Raw genomic sequence first — 20,141 nt, 5'->3', positions numbered from 1 at the left:
GTGTTTTTAAAAGAAACCAAAATGCTAAAATTGGTACTACAAAGTTTCATAAAAGTTTTATCTCCTACAATTAGAACTGAAGTTCCAAATACAGTGGATCTCATAATGGCTGCCCCCACCAGCAGGGGGATGAGAATAGAGTTGGCTTGTTGCACATGGGGAAGCCCAGAATCTAGATTTAAGTAGGCCCCATGTCTTCTTCAATATAGATTTATACCTCTGGTAAACATACACAAGAATGCAAAGGAGTGGGGTCTCCTTTAGTGCAAGCAATTCAGAACATGCACACATGCCTAAGCTGCTAGTGAAGCAACCCAGGTAGTTCTGGGGGCCTGTGAATACACCTCAGTTGTCAATCTTGGAGTTAACCTATTGTGAATGGCAACAGGAATCTGCATAGGGAGAGCTGTCTAGGTAGTATCTTAGTGACATTAAGCACCCTTTCCTTGGAGGTTCCCCAGAGTGAGCATGATTTGTTCTCACAGTTGAGCAGATAGTACTTAACTCATAATGGGTACTTCACTGGCCAGTTCTTGGTTCTTAATCTAGTCTAGTCATTCATAATAATGGCTTAGCCTAGCCATTCATAATAAAGTTCTGGGTAATTAGCATCTCTGGAGCTCAACAGTAATACACTAATTGCCACTGACACAGGCCTCAAGCTCAGTGATTTTATAGACATCACCACTGATAAAGATCTGGGAGTCAACAAGTCACACAGTGGTCACCACTGACATGGGTGTGGCTCTCAAAAGAAGTACAGTGATCATTGTTGGGTCTGGGGCTCGTGTCACACAGTAATTGGCATTTGCTTTGGGACAAGGTCTAGCTTTATATCCTTGGTTGGTCTTGAATTCAAGAGTTTCCTGTATCAGCCTCCCATGTGGTAAGGTAAGAGGTACACCCCATGTCTGATTTTCCACTGATTTTTTTTTTTTACATCTTTTTCCCATGGTGATTTAGAAGAACTGTCTTGAAATCAGTAGAAACATTTTATAAACACTTGACCATTTTATAATCAGTAGAGTGCATTTGTTTTTCACTAAGCCACATCTTTAAGCAAAAACAAACCAAACCAAACCAGTAAATTTAAATAAGGGAAGGTAAACTGAAATAAAACAAAGACTTTTTTTGTGGTAGAACCCACTACTCTTCAATTTAAGAAAACCCCTTTCACAGTCTAGTCTCCCACTTCTGTTTGTACCTCTGTGAAGCCATGGATCAATGGGAAGGGGTTTCAGTAGCTCTGGTTCTTTCTGTGAGCCCTCATAGTGCTCATGGGAGGAGCAGGCTGGTATTTCCACTGAACCTGGGATCCTTCCCTTTGCCCCCTCTTTTTCTGCATCATTTTTCCTCATCTACTTCAGGAAACTGTATCAACTAGTAGAGTGTTTAATGTGCTTGATGTGCACACCATCTTGGCAAGAGTCTTTCCCTTAACTCACTTGCCTTCACCAAATGCCAGCAGCACACTGAGTGACACTGTACACTTTTCTAGCCTGGCATAGTAAAATTCATGGTGCAGTGTTTTTTGAACAGTGTCCATTCGCTTGATGTCAAGAGCATCACCTAATTGAGGATTCATATGTATATCCAAAGGAATAATAGTCCATGTTTTTACAAATACATAGAGAGCATGTTTCGAGAACCTCTCCACTTTTCCCTCCTTGCTTATCATTTTGGCCAATTACTGGAAGACAGTTGCTCTAGCCAAAAACTGTGCATTTTTTAAGTGCTCCCTTTTAGACTTATGAAACAATAGCTCTTGCAGGATATTTAAATTAAAAATTATTAAGTTTATCTTCTAGTCCCTCTTACATCTCATTTATTTATTACTTTGGGGAGCTGGGAATCAAACACAGAGCCTCACCCCTGCTAGGAAAATACTTTACTGAGCTCGACTCTAGTTCTCATTGTATGTGTATGCATATTCTCTCTCTCTCTCTCTCTCTCTCTCTCTCTCTCTCTCTCTCTCTCTCTCTCTGACTCAGGATCTCATTATATAGTCCCAAGTGGCCTGGAACTCACCTTGTAACCCAGGCTGGCATATAACTTACAGAGTGATCATCTCTTGACTCTACCTCCAGAGTTCGGAGATTATAAACCTGTGGGTCACCATGCCTGACTCACTTCATATTTTACTTTGTTTTATTTTATTTTTTAGTTTTTTTGGATTTGGTTTTTTTCAAGACAGGGATTCTCTGTATAGCCTTGGCTGCCCTGGAACTCACTCTGTAGACCAGGTTGGCCTCAAACTCAGAAATCTGCCTGCCCCTGCCTTCCAGAGTGCTGGGATTACAGGTGTGCGCCACCACTGCCCAGCACACTTTATATTTTATAAGTGCTATCTTCAACAAATTATGTGGACAATTCAGTAAGTAAATAGTATGACTTTGCAAATAGAAACATAGAAAGCGGAAAAAATCAGATGTTCCCACCTTCCCAGAGTCCTGCTGTGATTACAAGGATGAGCCACAGCACCTAGCTTAACTCTTTCTTTAAATTACAAATAATTAAATGTTGCTGATACTAAATGTTGCATGCACGTGTACCACTGAAACTCTTAAGATACCAGGTGCTGAACCGTTTATGGTGCACGGCACCAGGGGGCGCCAGTGTATCAGCCCTCTGCCCAGAACTGTGATACAGCCTGACTTAAGCAGTATTTCTTAATAAATTTGAGTATGCTGGTACTGATGTATTGACATTGTGCTGAAAAGACCAATGCTTATAATTCCCTAGATGGCGGAATATGATTAACTTTTATACATTAATTCTTTTTATTCTTTAAAGTGAAAATTAGTATTTAAATGATGAAAAATAGCATTATATTTACATAAAACAGTTGAATTCAAATTCGTTGTCACAATACCTGTGTCTTAATATTTGAAAGGAAAAGAAATGAGCACATGGAGGCACTATTTTTCTTTCTCTGCTGCTATATTAAATTATTCTTCCAAGGTTACTACTGCAATCAGAATTACATCACACTAAAAAGAAGATACACTGTCTCCATCTCCCTTCTTCACATTTAAAGGCCTAGGCCCTTTGAATTGCTTTTAAAAACTGATAATCCACATTATTCTGGATAGTGATTATTTGTCAGTTGGACAAAGAGTGGGGTTATCTGGTAAGGCAGAATCTTAGTTGGGAAACTGCTTCCCTCAGGTGACCTGTGAGCATGTCTGTGGGAAATTTTCTTGATTAATGGTTCGTGTGGGAAGGCCCAACCCACTATGGCAGTTCCATTTGTGGCAAGAGGTCCTGGGTTTTACAAGAAGCCAAGATGAACAAGCCATGGCGAGCGAGCTGGTAACCAGTCTGTCCTGCCCCCCCCCCCCCCATCATGATCTCTGTGTGGTTCCTACCTTGAATTCTGTCTTGGCGTCCCTAGATGATGGACTGTAACATGTAAACTGAATAAACCATTTCTTCCTGAGCTGATACTCTCTTCTGGCCTCTACAGACACCTGCATTCACAAGCCCAAGACCCAAACATAAAAATATATAATTTAAATGTTTTGTTTATATTATTCCCCACCCAAAGCATCATAACTGGCCCCTTAAGATCTGAATCAGCACATAGAAAAGTTGAGGTTTCAGCGATTTGTTGAGGTCCATGAAAGAAATCTACTTTCTCCTAGTCAAAGGAATAGATTCTACCTTTGGCTTTGGGTAGAGAAATGACACTCTGATATGTACCACAGATTAGAACATAGCATACTCTTGTCTTATATATATAATTTAGTTCCCAGAAGAGTTAATATGTCTGGGCCCATCAATCACCTAGCTATGTGATCACCCTCTTGGGAAAGCTAATTTAACTGAAGACATGCCACAGAAATGGGAAGAATAACTGCCCCTTTAATGAGGCAATATTCCTTGCAGAAACGCCTAGCTAAAGGACATTTCTTGCAGATCTTCAATTGCTCAAACTGCCTGCATTTTTGTTTTGGAGTTCTAATTCAAAAGAGCATAACTTTAATTTTATTTTCTTCTGTTGCCTTATAATAATACAATTGTTTTTTAGGATATTTAGCTCAATCCAAAGCATATTTTTCCAGACACTCAGGGGGTTTCTCAGTGTTTCTCTGAACATTCAAACAAACCACAAATATCTGAATACTTAGTCATCAGGGAGTGGCACTATTTGAAAAAGATTAGGGGGTGTGGCCTTGTTGGAGGAAAGTGTGTCGCTGGGGATGGGCTCTGAAGTTTCAGAAGTCCAAGCCAGGACCAGGGGCAAGCTCTTCCTGCTGCCTGCTGATCCTTAGCTACTTCTCTAGCATCACGTCTGCCTACATGCTGCTGCCATGCTTCCTACCACGGTGATAATATAGGACTAGATCTCTGAAACTCTAGGCAATCCCCAATAAAAGCCTTTTTTTTTTTTTTTTACAAGCGTTGATGTGGTCGAGATAGCTCTTTAGAGCAAGAAAACAATACTAAGAGCGAGTTTGGTTGAGATAGCTCTTTATAGCAACAAAACAATACTAAGAGCGAGTTTGGCTCACTCTTGATTTTCAAGGCCCTAAGGTACATCATTAAGCTATTTATATGTGATCTCTCTGATTTTTTTTTTAAATATAGGCATTTATAGCTATGGACTTTAATCTTGTGATTACCATCATTCCATCCAAAATATTTTGATATGTTGTTTTTAATTTTTACCTTTATTAAATTCTAGGAACTTTTGATTCCCTTATTCGCCTCTTCAATTCCCCATCATCAATCCAAAATATGTTCTTTTATCTCCAGTTTTTAATTTATCATTATTCCCATTACTATTGATTTATAATCTTATTCTTGCAGGAAGTTATTTGCATTTAGTGTATGTTCCTAGACTTACTTTGTGTCCTAACATAGGATCAGTTTTAGTGAGAATTCTCTAAGTTACTAAGAGGAGAGTATTTACAGTTTACTGCCAATGTACTTTTCTATAGATGTCTTATCAATTTCATTTCATCTATGATGCTATTTAACTCTGATGTTTCTCTGTTTAAATTTGGTCAGGATGACCATTCGGTGGGATATTTAAGTCACTATTATTGTGTTGGTGCTAATATATTAGTTTATATCATGCACTGCTTTTTTTTAAAAATTATGTTTGCATATATGTTTAGAATTACTCTCTCCTCAGAGTGCGTTGCTTACTTTATCACTAGGAAGAAATTTTTTTCTCACCTAATTAATTTTGGTTTGAATCTTTTTTTTTTCTTCAGATATTAGAATAGTGACTCTGCCTTTCTCCTAGATGTATTTGCTTGGAATACGTTTTCCATCTTTTTGCCCTAAGGCTGGGTCAACCTTTGGTGATGAAGTGTTTCTTGAAGACAGCAAATAAGTGGATCCTACTTCTTAATCCAGTCTAATAGTCTGTACCTTTTGATTTGGGAATTGTGACTACTAATGTCTACAGTTATTGACAAGTGGGTATTAATTCCTGTTATTTTTTTTGATTTTGTAGTATTTTGTGTTTCCATACTCTTCATTTATTCAATTCCTGTTCTAGAGTGATTTAATATTTTCTATAGACTCTTGAAAATGTTTATGATCTATGACTCTGCCTTCCCTTCAGAGGCTGTTGGCTACGAGCTCTCAAGGATAAAGGGCGCAGAGGCAGAGAGCAGGGTTCAGTTGGCCATGAATACGATGGAAGGACCTCCAGAAACCGGTGCAACAAGACAAGGCAACTTTATTCTGTCAGTGATAGGGTGTATAAGCGTATTTTAGGAGTTCTGGTCAAAAGGGTTAATTGGCCACAGCGTCAAGCAAGCAGGCAGGGCTGATTGGTTAAAATACAGCACCCAGTTCACATGTGAGCAGGGAGCCAGAGTGGGCCTCTGTGCTGAGCCTTGCAGAAAGCTCTGCGCAAGGTCATTTTTCAGACAAGGCCAGACAAGGCCACCCACCTCCGTTCAGGGACACTCTCCAGACAAAGTCAGGCAGAGACAGGGAAACCTGGCTGAGAAAGAAGATTCTTTCATTTTGCACCAAGCTCAGAAAGCCATCCAGTCAGGGAACTGTGAACTTAATAGTGGGGTTCTCCAACAGTTATTCCCTTCAGATCAAAGACTTCCTTTAAGTATACTTTCTAGACCTGTATTGGTGCCCATAAATTAATTTTATCTATTCTTTTCAGTCATGAACTATTTTTCTTTCTTTTTCAATTTTGACTATTGTAAAAAAAATCTCTCTTGTCTTTATATTTTTTAAAGATATCATATTCTTTATTTTATGTGTACACATGTCTTTCCTGGATGATTGCTAAGTGTACCATGTGTATACAGTGCCTGTGGAGGGCAGTAGAGTATGTTAGATCCCTTGCAGCTGGAGTTTGACTTTGGAGGTGCTAAGTTTGTCCTAAGACCAAATCTAAATCCTTTGCAAGAGCAGCAAGTGCTCTTAATGGATGAGTCATCTCTCCACCCCACCCCCAATTTTGAAAATTTTGCTCAGTATAATAGTGTAATTGGCATTTATGGACCTTCAGAACTTAAAATCCATCCTTCTAAGTCACTGTGTCCTTTGAAGTTCCTGATAAGAAACCAGCTATTATTCCGAAGGGCGTGTGATTTGTTGTTTGTCTCTTTTAGCTCTTACTGTAGTTCTGTTGTCATTGTTGTTGTCGTTTGATACTTTTAGTGCTTTAACTATAATATGTTGAAGACAGTAAGCATGGAAGAAGGCACCACCTGGGAAGAGCAGAGAGATCATGTGGCCTGTGAATGCTACTTTGATTATTAAAGAATGAAGAGATGTCAATGGAGATAGAAATAGGTCCATTCTAATGCTGAGTCTCCCTCAGGATGATCAGGTGATCGTTGTGGTCTCAGTGTGCGCATAGCACTGCACAAGCAAAGTCTAAGATGCTTAGCACACAGTGGGCTCAATGATCCAGTCTTCAACGCTGGACCCATCCATTCCTGTGCAGCCCTGTGAGAGTCTCCATGTCTACTTTGGCTCTCACAGGTTCTTTGGTCACTGGTCCAAAGTTCCTTTTCTGTGATCTTATAGCATTCAGTTGTAGGTTCTCAACATATTGCCCCTTCAAACTTGCTCTGAGTTTCTTAAGAGTGTGATTCAGAGGGGATCCTGCTGCCTGGCCACCACAATATGAGAAGCCTTTTGAAATAGTGTCCTGCTCTGCCAGTGGTCAGTACCAGCCAGAGTGCTTTTGCAAGCTTCTATTTCTCTTACCTGGTGTGCCTACACTTCACCGCAGCTGTTTAGACTATTTGTTGAATTTGTGATTGCTGGTTCTCCCACAAGTTATTCTCTCAAGACTATGTCCAGCAGTACCTGAATGTTGCTTGTCATCTTTGAACTCTCTTGACTTGCAATTTTTTGATACAAGTTCTTGCTGTGAGGCCAGGTTTCTGGCACTGGGCCTTTGGCATACTATAAAACTGTGCTCTATCATGTCCCTACAGCTTTAACCTCATCAGGAATTTTAACTCTATTGTTGCCATCTTCAGAATACTGAGATCATGAGTATGCATCACATATATAGTCAAAAAAATTTTAGGGTGGCATATCTCCTTTTTATACTTGGGGAGCATTGAAGCATGACATATACCTTTGATGATCTTTGGGCTCTTCTTTAAAGTAACTAAGTAGGTCTCTCTTTCCTTGTAGATGGTCAGGAGAAAGGGATCAGTGTGTGCATGAACGGTGCCGATCAGAGTATCCCACACCTCCCACAGTATTTTTCTTAGCTCCATCAATTCCATCCTTTGATCATACTTGTGCTATCCCCTTAGGGGTACTTCAGGTTCTACCAGGGAGGCACAGGACCATTAATCAACACTTCTGGGGCCTCAGCCAGAGACAGAAGCCCAGGGAAGACTCCAGACTGACTTATCATCAAGATGTTTCTATACATTAAACATGGAGCAGTCTTGAAGAGATGCTGATGCCAATAAACAACTGTAAAACGTGTGCACAACAGAAGGTTAATTTTAAAGATGGAAAATAGATTGGTTAGAGAAAATATGTTTTTTTGGGGGGGGAAGGAGGGGGAGTTCAAGACAGGGTTTCTCTGTGTAGCCCTGGCTGTCCTGGAACTCACTCTGTAGACCAGGCTGGCTTCAAACTCAAAAATCCATCTGTCTCTGCCTCCCAAGTTCTGGGATTAAAGGCGTGCGCCACCACGCACCCAGTAGAGCAAATCTGTTAAGTTCATTGTTCTTAGTCTTCTAAATGTAACTCGTTTTTCTGAGACTGGGTCTCACTATAGTCTGAAATGCAGACATCTGCCTGCCTCTGCTTCCCAAGTTCTAGAATTAAAGATATGTACCACTATCACCAGCAAAGGTTGTTTTTTAAAATTGTTCCTTGTTTTGTTAGCAAGACCTCACTTGGTAGCTCTTAATTTACAGATTTTATTATTCCATTCATTAATTTAGTAACCATCTGCCCACTGTCCAACTGTAAAAACTGCTTCCCTGATGAGAGCTGAGATCAGTACTAACCTACAGTGTACACATAAGGATTTAGAAGGCAGTTTGACACTATATCTCTTTAGAAAAATAGTAGTAAGTTCTTCCCTAGAGCCTATGATTCCCAAATCATGTGTTCTTGACCAAGCTTACAGTACTAGATGTGAATTCCTTTCTAGATTGCTGGCCTCAAATATAATTAGAAAGTGGTTGGTTGGGACAGGAGAGTTGGCTCAGCATTTAAGAGCACTGACTGCTTTTCCAGAGGTCCTGAGTTCAATTCCCAGAAACCACATGGTGGCTCACAACCATCTGTAATGGTATTTCTTCTGTGGTGTCTGAAGACAGTGACATTGTACTTACACATGTAAAATAAAAAAAAAAATTTTTTAAATTAGAAAAAAAGTGGTTGGTTATCACACAAATACTCATGCCTCTACTGTATCAATGAACAAAGATTTCCAGAAAGGTCACTATGGTAGTGTAAGATCCCCCAAAATTGAGGGTGCCCCAGCACCCCACGCCCTGGAAGGCGACACCCAAATCACTCGCAAGAAATGGTCTCGATGCAATAGCATGAGGATTTCTTTATTTCAGAATTCTGGGTTCCACAGCTGTACACCACGCAGAGCTAGAGGACTGAGGACCCCGTGAAACTGAAGTCGGGGGGTATTTAAAGGGGAAAAATCACAAGACAAGGGTTGGAGGACACAATTCACAAGGCAAGGGGTGGAGGACAAAACATGCATGGAATGGGGAAGTACAGAATGAGGAAGTAAGGAAGGTTAGAGATTATCTGGAGCAAACGTCCTTGGGACATTGTATAGTTAAACATTGGAACTAGAACAGGGTGGGCTATCTTAAGCTGAAAGCAGAAAACAAGTTACTCTGTTGATGGGCTAATTGCTTAGATGTCTAAAAATATTGAGTTGGGGGTCTCTCAGTAGACTGTGGCTTCTACAACTAGGTAGGACAGTTGATGGCTTTTCATTCCTGATAGCTTACATAGCACCTTCTAGAATTATGAAAGTTTAGCAAGCAGGGAAGAAACTGTAAGACCCCCTCCCCCCCCCAAAAAAAAAACCGAGGGCGCCCTAGTGCCCCATGCCTCGGAAGGCGACACCCATATCACTCTTGAGAAACGGTCTCAATGCAATTGGCAAGAGGATTTTTTATTCCAGAGCTCTGAGGTTCACAGTCATACACCGCACATGGGTAGAGGACTGTGGGGCCCCAAGCAACTGAAGTCAGGGGTATTTAAAGGGGAAAAAAATCACAAGGCAAGGGGTGGAGGACAAATCAAGCACGGAATGGGGAAGTACAGAATGAGCAAGTCCTGCAATAGTTTATGCCTAAAGGAAGGTTAGAGATTATCTGGAGCAAACATCCTTGGGGCATTATATAAACATTGGACCTGTCATCAGACGTGTCAAGAATGTGGTGAGCTAGTTCCTGGGACAGGGTGGGCTATCTTTCTCAAGCTGAAAGCAGAGAAACAAGTTACTCTGTGCTGGGCTAATTGTTAGGGGTCTAAAAACATTGAGTTGGGGTCTCTCAGTACAGGTATCACCATCTAATGGCCTTAGGCTTCTCAGAGGAGTATTATCCACCCATGCTCATTCATTTATTGTTTTCTGATACATTTTTATTTTATGGGTATGGTTGTTTTGCCTGCATGTATGATTGCCAAGGCCCAGCACTGGCTTGGAGAGAGGTTTGGAGAGAAGGGGTATTTGAGAGTGGCAAAACAAATGACTCAAAGTCAAAATTGTGGGTTGCAAGCTGACTGCCTATATTCTACTTGAGACAGCTTTCCAAAATTCTTTCTCTATGCTCTACTTGGGACATATCTCCAAGCAGTTTTTTTCTGCTCCAAGGCCTAAGTCCTTCTAGCTTTGTTCCAGGGTCAGGAACCATATCATGCTGTCCCTTACACATGTTCCTTACACATGGCCAAGCGTGACTCAACATATGGCTGTGCACCACTTGCATGCCTGGTACCCAGGGAAAACAGAAGAGGATGTTATGTCCCTTGGAACTACAGTTACAAACAGTTGTGAGCTATCACGTGGGATCTGGGACTTGAACTTTGGTCCTCTTGAAGAGCAGTCAGTGCTCTTAATCAGTGTGCTATTTCTCCAGTCCCCAAACTCTTTAAAATTGCATTTTTGTTGGATTGGTTTTGGCTTTTCTGCATCTTTGTTTTGTGTTTGTGTTTGTTTTGTTTTGTTTCTTTTTGTCTTGTGACATTGTTTCTCCATGTAATGCTGATGGTCCTGCAACTCACACTGTAGACCAGGCTGGCCTCATCCTCAGAGAGCCACCTACCTCTGCCTCCTGAGCACTGAAATTAATGGTGTACACCACCACTGCCTGGCTTAACATTGTGCTTTTAAGTTGAATTAAAATATAGTAATTTTCTATGGGCTTTCCCTACACCTTTAGTGTTGGTAGCTTTCCTTCCCACCTTTGCCCTCCTCCTATCCTCTTACCCCTACTGTTTTTTTTTTTTTTTTTTTTTTTTTTTTTTTTATTTGATATAATTTATTTACATTTCAAATGATTTCCCCTTTTCTAGCCCCCCCCCCACTCCCCGAAAGTCCCGTAAGCCCCCTTCTCTTCCCCTGTCCTCCCTCCCACCCCTTCCCAGTTCCCCGTTCTGGTTTTGCCAAATACTGTTTCACTGAGTCTTTCCAGAACCAGGGACCACTCCTGCTTTCTTCTTGTATCTCATTTGATGTGTGGATTATGTTTTGGGTATTCCAGTTTTCTAGGTTAATAACCACTTATTAGTGAGTGCATACCATGATTCACCTTTTGAGTCTGGGTTACCTCACTTAGTATGATGTTCTCTAGCTCCATCCATTTGCCTAAGAATTTCATGAATTCATTGTTTCTAATGGCTGAATAGTACTCCATTGTGTAGATATACCACATTTTTTGCATCCACTCTTCTGTTGAGGGATACCTGGGTTCTTTCCAGCATCTGGCAATTATAAATAGGGCTGCTATGAACATAGTAGAGCATGTATCCTTATTACATGGTGGGGAATCCTCTGGGTATATGCCCAGGAGTGGTATAGCAGGATCTTCTGGAAGTGAGGTGCCCAGTTTTCGGAGGAACCGCCAGACTGCTTTCCAGAGTGGTTGTACCAATTTGCAACCCCACCAGCAGTGGAGGAGTGTTCCTCTTTCTCCGCACCCTCTCCAACACCTGCTGTCTCCTGAATTTTTAATCTTAGCCATTCTGACTGGTGTAAGATGAAATCTTAGGGTTGTTTTGATTTGCATTTCCCTAATGACTAATGAAGTTGAGCATTTTTTAAGATGTTTCTCCGCCATCCGAAGTTCTTCAGGTGAGAATTCTTTGTTTAACTCTGTACCCCATTTTTTAATAGGGTAGTTCGGTTTTCTACAACTGGAGAATCTGGAGGAAATGGACAATTTCCTTGACAGATACCAAATACCAAAATTAAATCAGGACCAACTAGACCATCTAAACAGTCCCATAAAGCCTAAAGAAATAGAAGGAGTCATAGAAAGTCTTCCAACCAAAAAAAGCACAGGACCAGATGGTTTCAGTGCAGAATTCTACCAGACCTTCAAAGAAGAGTTAACACCAATACTCTTCAAACTATTCCACAAAATAGAAACCGAAGGAACACTACCCAATTCCTTCTACGAAGCCACAATTACGCTGATACCAAAGCCACACAAAGATCCAACAAAGAAAGAGAACTTCAGACCAATTTCCCTTATGAACATCGATGCAAAAATACTCAACAAAATTCTTGCCAACCGAATCCAAGAACACATCAAAACGATCATCCACCATGATCAAGTAGGCTTTATCCCGGGAATGCAGGGTTGGTTCAATATACGGAAATCCATCAATACAATCCACTACATAAACAAACTCAAAGAACAAAACCACATGGTCATTTCATTGGATGCTGAAAAAGCATTTGACAAAATTCAGCATCCTTTCATGCTTAAAGTCTTGGAGAGAACAGGAATTCAAGGCCCATACCTAAACATAGTAAAAGCAATATACAGCAAACCGGTAGCCAGCATCAAACTAAACGGAGAGAAACTTGAAGCAATCCCACTGAAATCAGGGACCAGACAAGGCTGCCCCCTTTCTCCTTATCTTTTCAATATTGTACTTGAGGTACTAGCTCGGGCAATTCGACAACATAAGGAGGTCAAAGGGATACAAATTGGAAAGGAAGAAGTCAAACTATCATTATTTGCAGACGACATGATCGTCTACCTAAGTGACCCAAAGAACTCCACTAGAGAGCTCCTACAGCTGATAAACAACTTCAGCAAAGTGGCAGGTTACAAAATCAACTCAAGCAAATCAGTGGCCTTCCTATACTCAAAGGATAAACAGGCTGAGAAAGAAATTAGGGAAATGACCCCCTTCACAATAGCCACAAACAGTATAAAGTATCTTGGGGTGACTCTTACCAAACATGCGAAAGATCTGTATGGCAAGAACTTCAAGACTCTGAAGAAGGAAATGGAAGAAGACCTCAAAAAATGGGAAAACCTCCCATGCTCATGGATCGGTAGAATCAATATAGTTAAAATGGCCATTTTGCCTAAAGCACTATACAGATTCAATGCAATACCCATCAAAATCCCAACTCAATTCTTCACAGAGTTAGAAAGAGCAATTATCAAATTCATCTGGAACAACAAAAAACCCAGGATAGCTAAAACTATTCTCAGCAACAAAAGAAAATCTGGGGGAATCAGTATCCCTGACCTCAAGCAATACTACAGAGCAATAGTGTTAAAAACTGCATGGTATTGGTACAGTGACAGGCAGGAGGATCAATGGAACAGGATTGAAGATCCAGAAATGAACCCACACACCTATGGCCACTTGATCCTCGACAAAGAGGCTGAAAACATCCAATGGAAAAAAGATAGCCTTTTCAACAAATGGTGCTGGTTCAACTGGAGGTCAGCATGCAGAAGAATGCGAATTGATCCATCCTTGTCTCCTTGTACTAAGCTCAAATCCAAATGGATCAAGGACCTCCACATAAAGCCAGACACTCTGAAGCTAATAGAAAAGAAACTGGGGAAGACCCTTGAGGACATCGGTACAGGGAGAAAGTTTCTGAACAGAACACCAATAGCGTATGCTCTAAGAGCAAGAATTGACAAATGGGACCTCATAAGGTTACAGAGTTTCTGTAAGGCAAAGGACACCATCAAGAGGACAGATCGGCAACCAACAAATTGGGAAAAGATCTTTACCAATCTTACCCCTACTGTTATGCAAGCTTGCTCAGCCCTAGTGTTCCTGCTCCCCTTTCACACCATGTGAGTTCTAACATCCCTACTCTCTGGAGCACTCGGCTTTCTCTCCTTCTTCTAATGTTTTTTTCTAGCCTCCTGGTCTTACTCCAAGTTACACATACTAATCTAGGGATTCAAAGTTGGACGAGCATATGAGAGAGAGAGCATGCAGCACTTGTCTGCCTTGGTTTGGACTACTTCATTCAGCCTTTGCTACTATGGATCTGTAATATAAGTTGAAGTCAGGCATTTTGATAGCTCTGGTGTTGCTTTCTGCTTTGATAATCAGGGTCTCTCTTTTTTTTAAATTTACATATGAGTTTAAGATTCTTTTTCCTAGTTTTGTGAAGAATATTGGAATTTTGGACAGGATTGCACTGAATCTATACATTATTGTTTAGCAATCCACGAATATTCATGATTTCAATTCTGCAATCCAGGAGCAAGGTCTTCCCATCTACTAGTGTCTTCTTTAATTTCTTTCTTTGGTATTTGTTTTAAATGTATTGCAGAAGTCTGCTCTTTCTAGGATAGGTTTATCTTATATATTTTTGAAGGGTTTTTTATTGAATATCTTATTTATTTACATTTCAAATGTTATCCCCTTCCCCGATCTCCCTGCCCCAAACTCCCTATCTCATCCCTGCTCCTCCTGCCTCTATGAGGTGTTCCCCATTCCTGCCTCCCTGCACGGGGGCATCAAGCCTTCACAGGGTCAAGGGCCTCTTCTCCCATTGATGGCTGACAAGGCCATCCTCTGCTACATATGTTGGAGCCATGGGTCCCACTGTATGTACTCCTTGGTTGATGGTTTAGACCCTGGGAGCTCTGGTTGGTTGATATTGTTGTTCTTCCTATGGAGTTGCAAACCCCTTCAGCTCCTTCAGTCCTTTCTCTCACTCCTCCCTCAGGGACCCTCCTCTCCCCCCACACTCAGTCCAATGGTTGGCTGCAAGCATCTGCTTCTGTATATGTCAGACTCTGACAGAGCCCCTCAGGAGACAGCTATATCAGGCTCCTGCCAGCAAGCACTTCTTGGCATCCACAATAGTGTCTGTGTTTGGTGACTGTATACGGGTTGGATCCTCAGGTGGGGTAGTCTCTGGATGGCCTTTCCTTCAGTCTCTGCTCTACTCTTTGTCTCCATATTTGCTCCTGTGAGCATTTTGTGTGGAATTTTCCCCCTCTGATTTTTCCTCAGCATGTTCATTAGTAGTATTTAGGGACGCTATCAGTTTTTGTATTTTGTTTGTGTCCTAATACTTTCTTAAGTGTTTATAATTTCTAAGAGTTTTCGGATTCAGTCTTTAGAGTCTCTTATCTTTGACTTCTTTAATATTCGAGACACACTTTTTGGCATAGTCTTTGTTAGTTTCCCTATAGTTTTTGCCAAAGCTACTTACAGAGTTACCTATTTAAGGTCTTCATTAGCTTGTTGAATTTTTATCACTATAAATTGTCTCAAAAGTCCTAGGAAAAGACTTCCACCAGGTGAGGTATTAGTAGTCTTGAAGTCCATTTCTCTGAAAATTTGGTGTTGTAGTTTGATCATTTGCCAGTATATTTATTGTAAGAGATCTCCAAAGGTTAAGGAGTGGAAATGTGTACTGTTGGTGCAACTGTGGTGGGAAAAGATGAGATTCTAAAGAGACCCACATGTCCCTGCCTTCAGCTTTCAGACTTTTGAGTCAATAGGTCCCAAGAAATTGGAATTTCCATGGAAGTCTCATGCTAGAAGAAAGAAAAGTCTGGAATCTAGAATCACTTCAAGGGACAGCTGGTCTCTGAGAAAGATTTCACCCCGTTCTGATGATTTACACATTATGACCAGGACTGCCTGGTTGTGTAATTCTTTTTTTTTTTTTTCTGTTTACCCCCTAATCTCATGTCACAATTCTGAAGATGAACATGGTAGGCTACCTACCCTAGCTCTTTACTTGTTCATCTTCTCAGTGTAGTTACAACGACATAATCTCTTTTCTCTGCTTTTTGCTAGCACTGTCTGCTTAATGGGCTGAGCCTAGCTTATGAAGGCTGCTGGAGCTCACACTTTAATCCAAACCACTCTCTCACTTCCTTCGTCACTGGGAAAGGCTACCATGTCCACAGTCTAAGATCTGGACCTAGTTTATTTTATCACTGCAGTCTTCCCTAAACTGTGGGGAACAGACATTCTACAAGTGAGGTACAAATAGATGTTCAGTGTCCCTTTATTAATAAAATTAAATAATAAATGGTCCTCCAATATCTTAGTTTATAATAGAGTTTGACAAATATATCCCTCTTAAAATCTTCAGCAACCTATTCAAATTGAAGAGGACCTGCTAGAGTGTGTGTGAAAAAAAGTAACCGATTCATCAGAATATAAATATAAAGATTTGTCATTTATTCATCTTAATACTTAATACTTAATACTTAGATTATTACCAAGTGGTAATGACTGAGAATAGAATGTGAAATAGCAGAAGAACCTAAAATGGCTTGGTTTCAATTGATAAATGCCCAGGCTGCAATACCAAAACATTTAGTAATGTGGCAGCTTAATTCGACCTTTTTAAAACCAGGGTATTTCAGTAAAACAGGAGGAGAGACTCTGCGACACTGGTAGTCTGTTTGCTGTTTTTGACATAGGAGGAGATAAGCATGCTCCTTTGCTAATGCATCCTAATGCATCCTGCTCTCTTCGGATGTATAAACGAATGCTTAGGAAACAAGCAGAAACCCGGCTTTAGGGACAGATGTCCTCAAGCTGAAAACCTTTCATTGGACACAGCTAATTTATTCTTTTGATGTGAATAAAAGTTCACTCCCAGAGGACTCTGCTGATAGAGATACCTGCTTTGATCTCTTAAGGGGAACTGCATAGTTCCCCTTTTGTAATCTTCCAGCTGTAAAATCTGGAGAGGGAGGATGTGTGCTCTCAAAGTCAGCAAAGATCAATGAATGTTTCAAATGTAACAAGCGATGTTTCTTTATTGACTGCTCTTAAATGTCAAGTTTTGTATCTCAAATATATGAGAAATGCTTGTATCTCTCTTCTGTTTTTTATTTTATTTTGAGATGGTATCTAACTATGCAGCTAGGACTAGCCTGAAACTCGACAGGTTGGCCTCAGACTTACCACAATCCTCTTTAACCTCCCAAGTATGCCTGAGATCATAAATATAACCCACCATAAGATGTTTTTAATTTTTATTAATTAAATTGATTAACTTATTGAGACATAGTTTCATGTACCCCATTCTGTTTTCAAAGTAATTTTATAATTAAAAATACCCATCAATTTCTGATCCTCTTATTCCTATCTGCTGTGTGCTACGATAACAGGCATGTGCCATTTCCAGTTCTATGCAGTGCTGGGAATTGAACCCAGAGTTTTGTGCATGCTCGTCTAGTACTCTACCAAACTATATACATTCTTAGCCCTTAAGAGATATATCCTAAAGACAGAAATTTGTATTAGAACAAACTGTATTGTCTTTTTGTTGATCGTGAGGTGTTTGACTAAGAAGTGATTATGAATGTCTTTAAACAAAAAAAGGGGCGGGGGGGGGGAAGGAAGCTTTTACGTGAGGTTTCTTTGCTTTGGTTGTTTGAGATAGACCTCACTATGTAGATCATTCGCATGCAGCCCACTAAGTCGACCAGCTCAAGTTCACACAGATCCACTCACTGACTCCTGAGTACTTTGACTAAAGGCAAGCACCACCACACCCAGTCTTTGTTTTAAATTTTTTTGTGGTTTGAATATCAAATCCAGAGCATTATACTTGCCTAGAAAAACGTTTTGCCACTGAGACCAATGTCATCCCTGACACCTAGACTTAAGATGAACAAAATGACAGAGTCACTTATATAATAATAGAAAAATATTCTATGAGAGATTGTGATTATGGGAGAAATAGTGCTGTGGTAAGGCTTACTGTTTGTCTGAATTCATAAGAAATGATGGTTAAAATAGCACCAAGAAGACTCATAGACAAGTCAATCCTTACTGTGTAGTAATAGCAAAATTCTTGGTGCTATGACTTGTCATATCCTTCAGTAGACTGGGACCTGACAAAATTGTAAGTGAAATGGTTGTTTGTTGGTCAAAAGGTGTTTATTTTCTGATTCCTCCACTTTGTGGATAAGGAAAAAGATTGGCTTTTCTAAGGATACACGGAGGATGCTTGATGTATGGAAAATGCGTAAAAGAAGAAGCTTCAACCTACATGAAGCTATCGTTATAGTGGTCTTAATTCTATCTAGAAGAAATAATCCTTCATTACACAATTATCTTTAAAACCCTAACTCTCTAATAGTATCACACTGGTAACAACTGTAGAACACATTTAAAGCACGATAGGCTTTGGTAAGGCATCCGGTGAGTTGAGGCCAACTTCTGAATTTCTCAGATTGTATAAGTTAAGAAGAAATATCCATATAATCATAATTGTATTTCTTTTTTTCTTTTCTGTCTTGAGACTGAACACTCTGTGAAGTTCTATGTGTCCTGGAGCTTGCTATGTAGATGAAGCTGGCCTCTGAATCACTGAGATCACCCTGCCTCTGCCTCCTGAGTGCTGGGGTTAAAGGCATGCACCACCATCCCCGACCCCATTTCTATTGGTATTTTTAAAAGGTATTTGGATAAGATTGGCAGTTCTGGAGTGATAGCTACTTGACTCCTTTTATGCCTCAATAGTGCCACACTGTACTCCTCTAAGTACGATTGTGTATACATAAAGAATCCATGATGTCATCCTGGCCAGATGAAATGGTTCACAGCCTGTACCAGGCCAGCCATGTGTAGTTTTTGCAGCTCCCTGTCAAGGCTCTATTGAAGTGTAAGGGTGTCAATGGTTCAAAAGAGTTCATGAGGACTTCTACTTATTCAACATCACAGTCAAAAGCCTCCCAGGTGAGGCTTCTGGAGGCAAGGTTTCCCTATACCTTTCTCTTTAGAAAATGAAAAGAACTGCCAGACCCAGGCCTTAATTTACTGACTAATGGGAAAGTCTTGGTGAAGACTTATGTCTGGGCTCCAGCCCCACTGTTTGTGGGCCTTCTCACAAACATTGACAACTAACTGGGAAGAGCTCTGGGGACTTGGCTTCCCTAGGATCTTCATAAAGGCTTTTATCTTGAGGCTCTCATTGCCCGGATTTCCTCCTTCGTGGTACCTTATTGTACTAAATGGAAAGAGTGTGCAAAGTAAAGTACACACAAACACAGCGCTGGAAAGATGCACTGCATTCAAGTCTGAAAGAAGTTGACGTTGTGTATGGAAAAAGCCATCCAGTCCTAGAAACCCTCCTAGGCACCCCAGAGCCAGTCACTAGAGTGAAGCACTTAACTTTTTCAACTAGAAAAATCACATGAAAATTCGGATGCTCTTCAGACAGCTATTCTAAAGCATGTTTATTTCTTTGTTTGATTATGCCAGGGTTTTGCCTGGCGGCATTGACAAACCTCAAACTTCGGAACTTCTGCTTAGCTCCCAAAACTCTGAAGGCATTGACCTGAACTCGCACCCCCCACCCCTGCTTCTTTTCATGCTTGTCATCTGTTTGCTGGAGACTTACTGTCATGGATCATTCTGTGACCTTTATGAAAACACCTGCTAGAGTTCTCTGATCATAGCCCATGCTGACATTCAGTGCTTTGGAGACAGAAAAGGAAGGAGGTGCATGATCAGAGTGAATGGACCAAAACTGCCATTCTCAGCTTTGATTAACAGCATCAGACTTTAAAGGATGAGCTACTCCCACGTGTAACTGCTCTGAGAAACCTAGAAGGTTGGGGGTGGGGAGAGAACTATTTCTGGTGCACAATGCTTTCCTGCTACTTGCGTGGTACCATATTATATATATGGTTAGGAATAAATATTTGGGTGTCTTCGTCCCATTGACAAGTGACAACTGGATAACCGGTCACGTAGATGGTTCCATATCTGCAGTCTCCCATCCGCTCACCACTTTCTAAAACACACCGCACTCCTTCTACTAGATGCATACTTCTTCTGCAAATTTTAATACCATTCTTACACTGCACTGGCTCACCTTCGCAGGCTTTTGTTAGCTCTCCATAGGACACGCCTACAATGTAGTGCTCTGGGTAACAGCGCCCCTTATAGTGAATCTGTTTTGTCATGATTTCATTGTTGCAGTACTCATAGGTATTCAAAGGTCGTTCACCAACAGTGAACATTTCTATGAGTCTTTTCACGGTAGGTGGTTTGGTAGGTCCAGTGCTCTCATACTCCCTAAGGAAGTCACGAAGTTCTGGGTCGAATTCGTATTCCCTGTAATCCCAATAGTTCTCCTGCAGCATCAGCACTGGAGGCAGCAGCAGCAGTAGCAGCAGCAAGGGCCACAAGAACCCAATAACCAGAGACTTCAT

The 20,141-nt window shown here is 40.8% G+C and overlaps 1 protein-coding gene across 1 annotated transcript; it reads right to left on the bottom strand.

Annotated features, from left to right (window-relative positions):
* Positions 1 to 19,583: 19,583 nt before the first annotated feature.
* Positions 19,584 to 20,141, bottom strand: Rnase9 (ribonuclease A family member 9 (inactive)). Its single transcript, XM_052190286.1, has one exon. It carries the CDS (start codon positions 20,139 to 20,141, stop codon positions 19,584 to 19,586), a length of 558 nt encoding a protein of 185 aa, XP_052046246.1.

The sequence above is a fragment of the Apodemus sylvaticus genome, chromosome 8, assembly GCF_947179515.1.
Source record: "Apodemus sylvaticus chromosome 8, mApoSyl1.1, whole genome shotgun sequence".
NCBI lineage: Eukaryota > Metazoa > Chordata > Mammalia > Rodentia > Muridae > Apodemus > Apodemus sylvaticus.
This window is presented reverse-complemented; position numbering and strand designations above follow the sequence as displayed.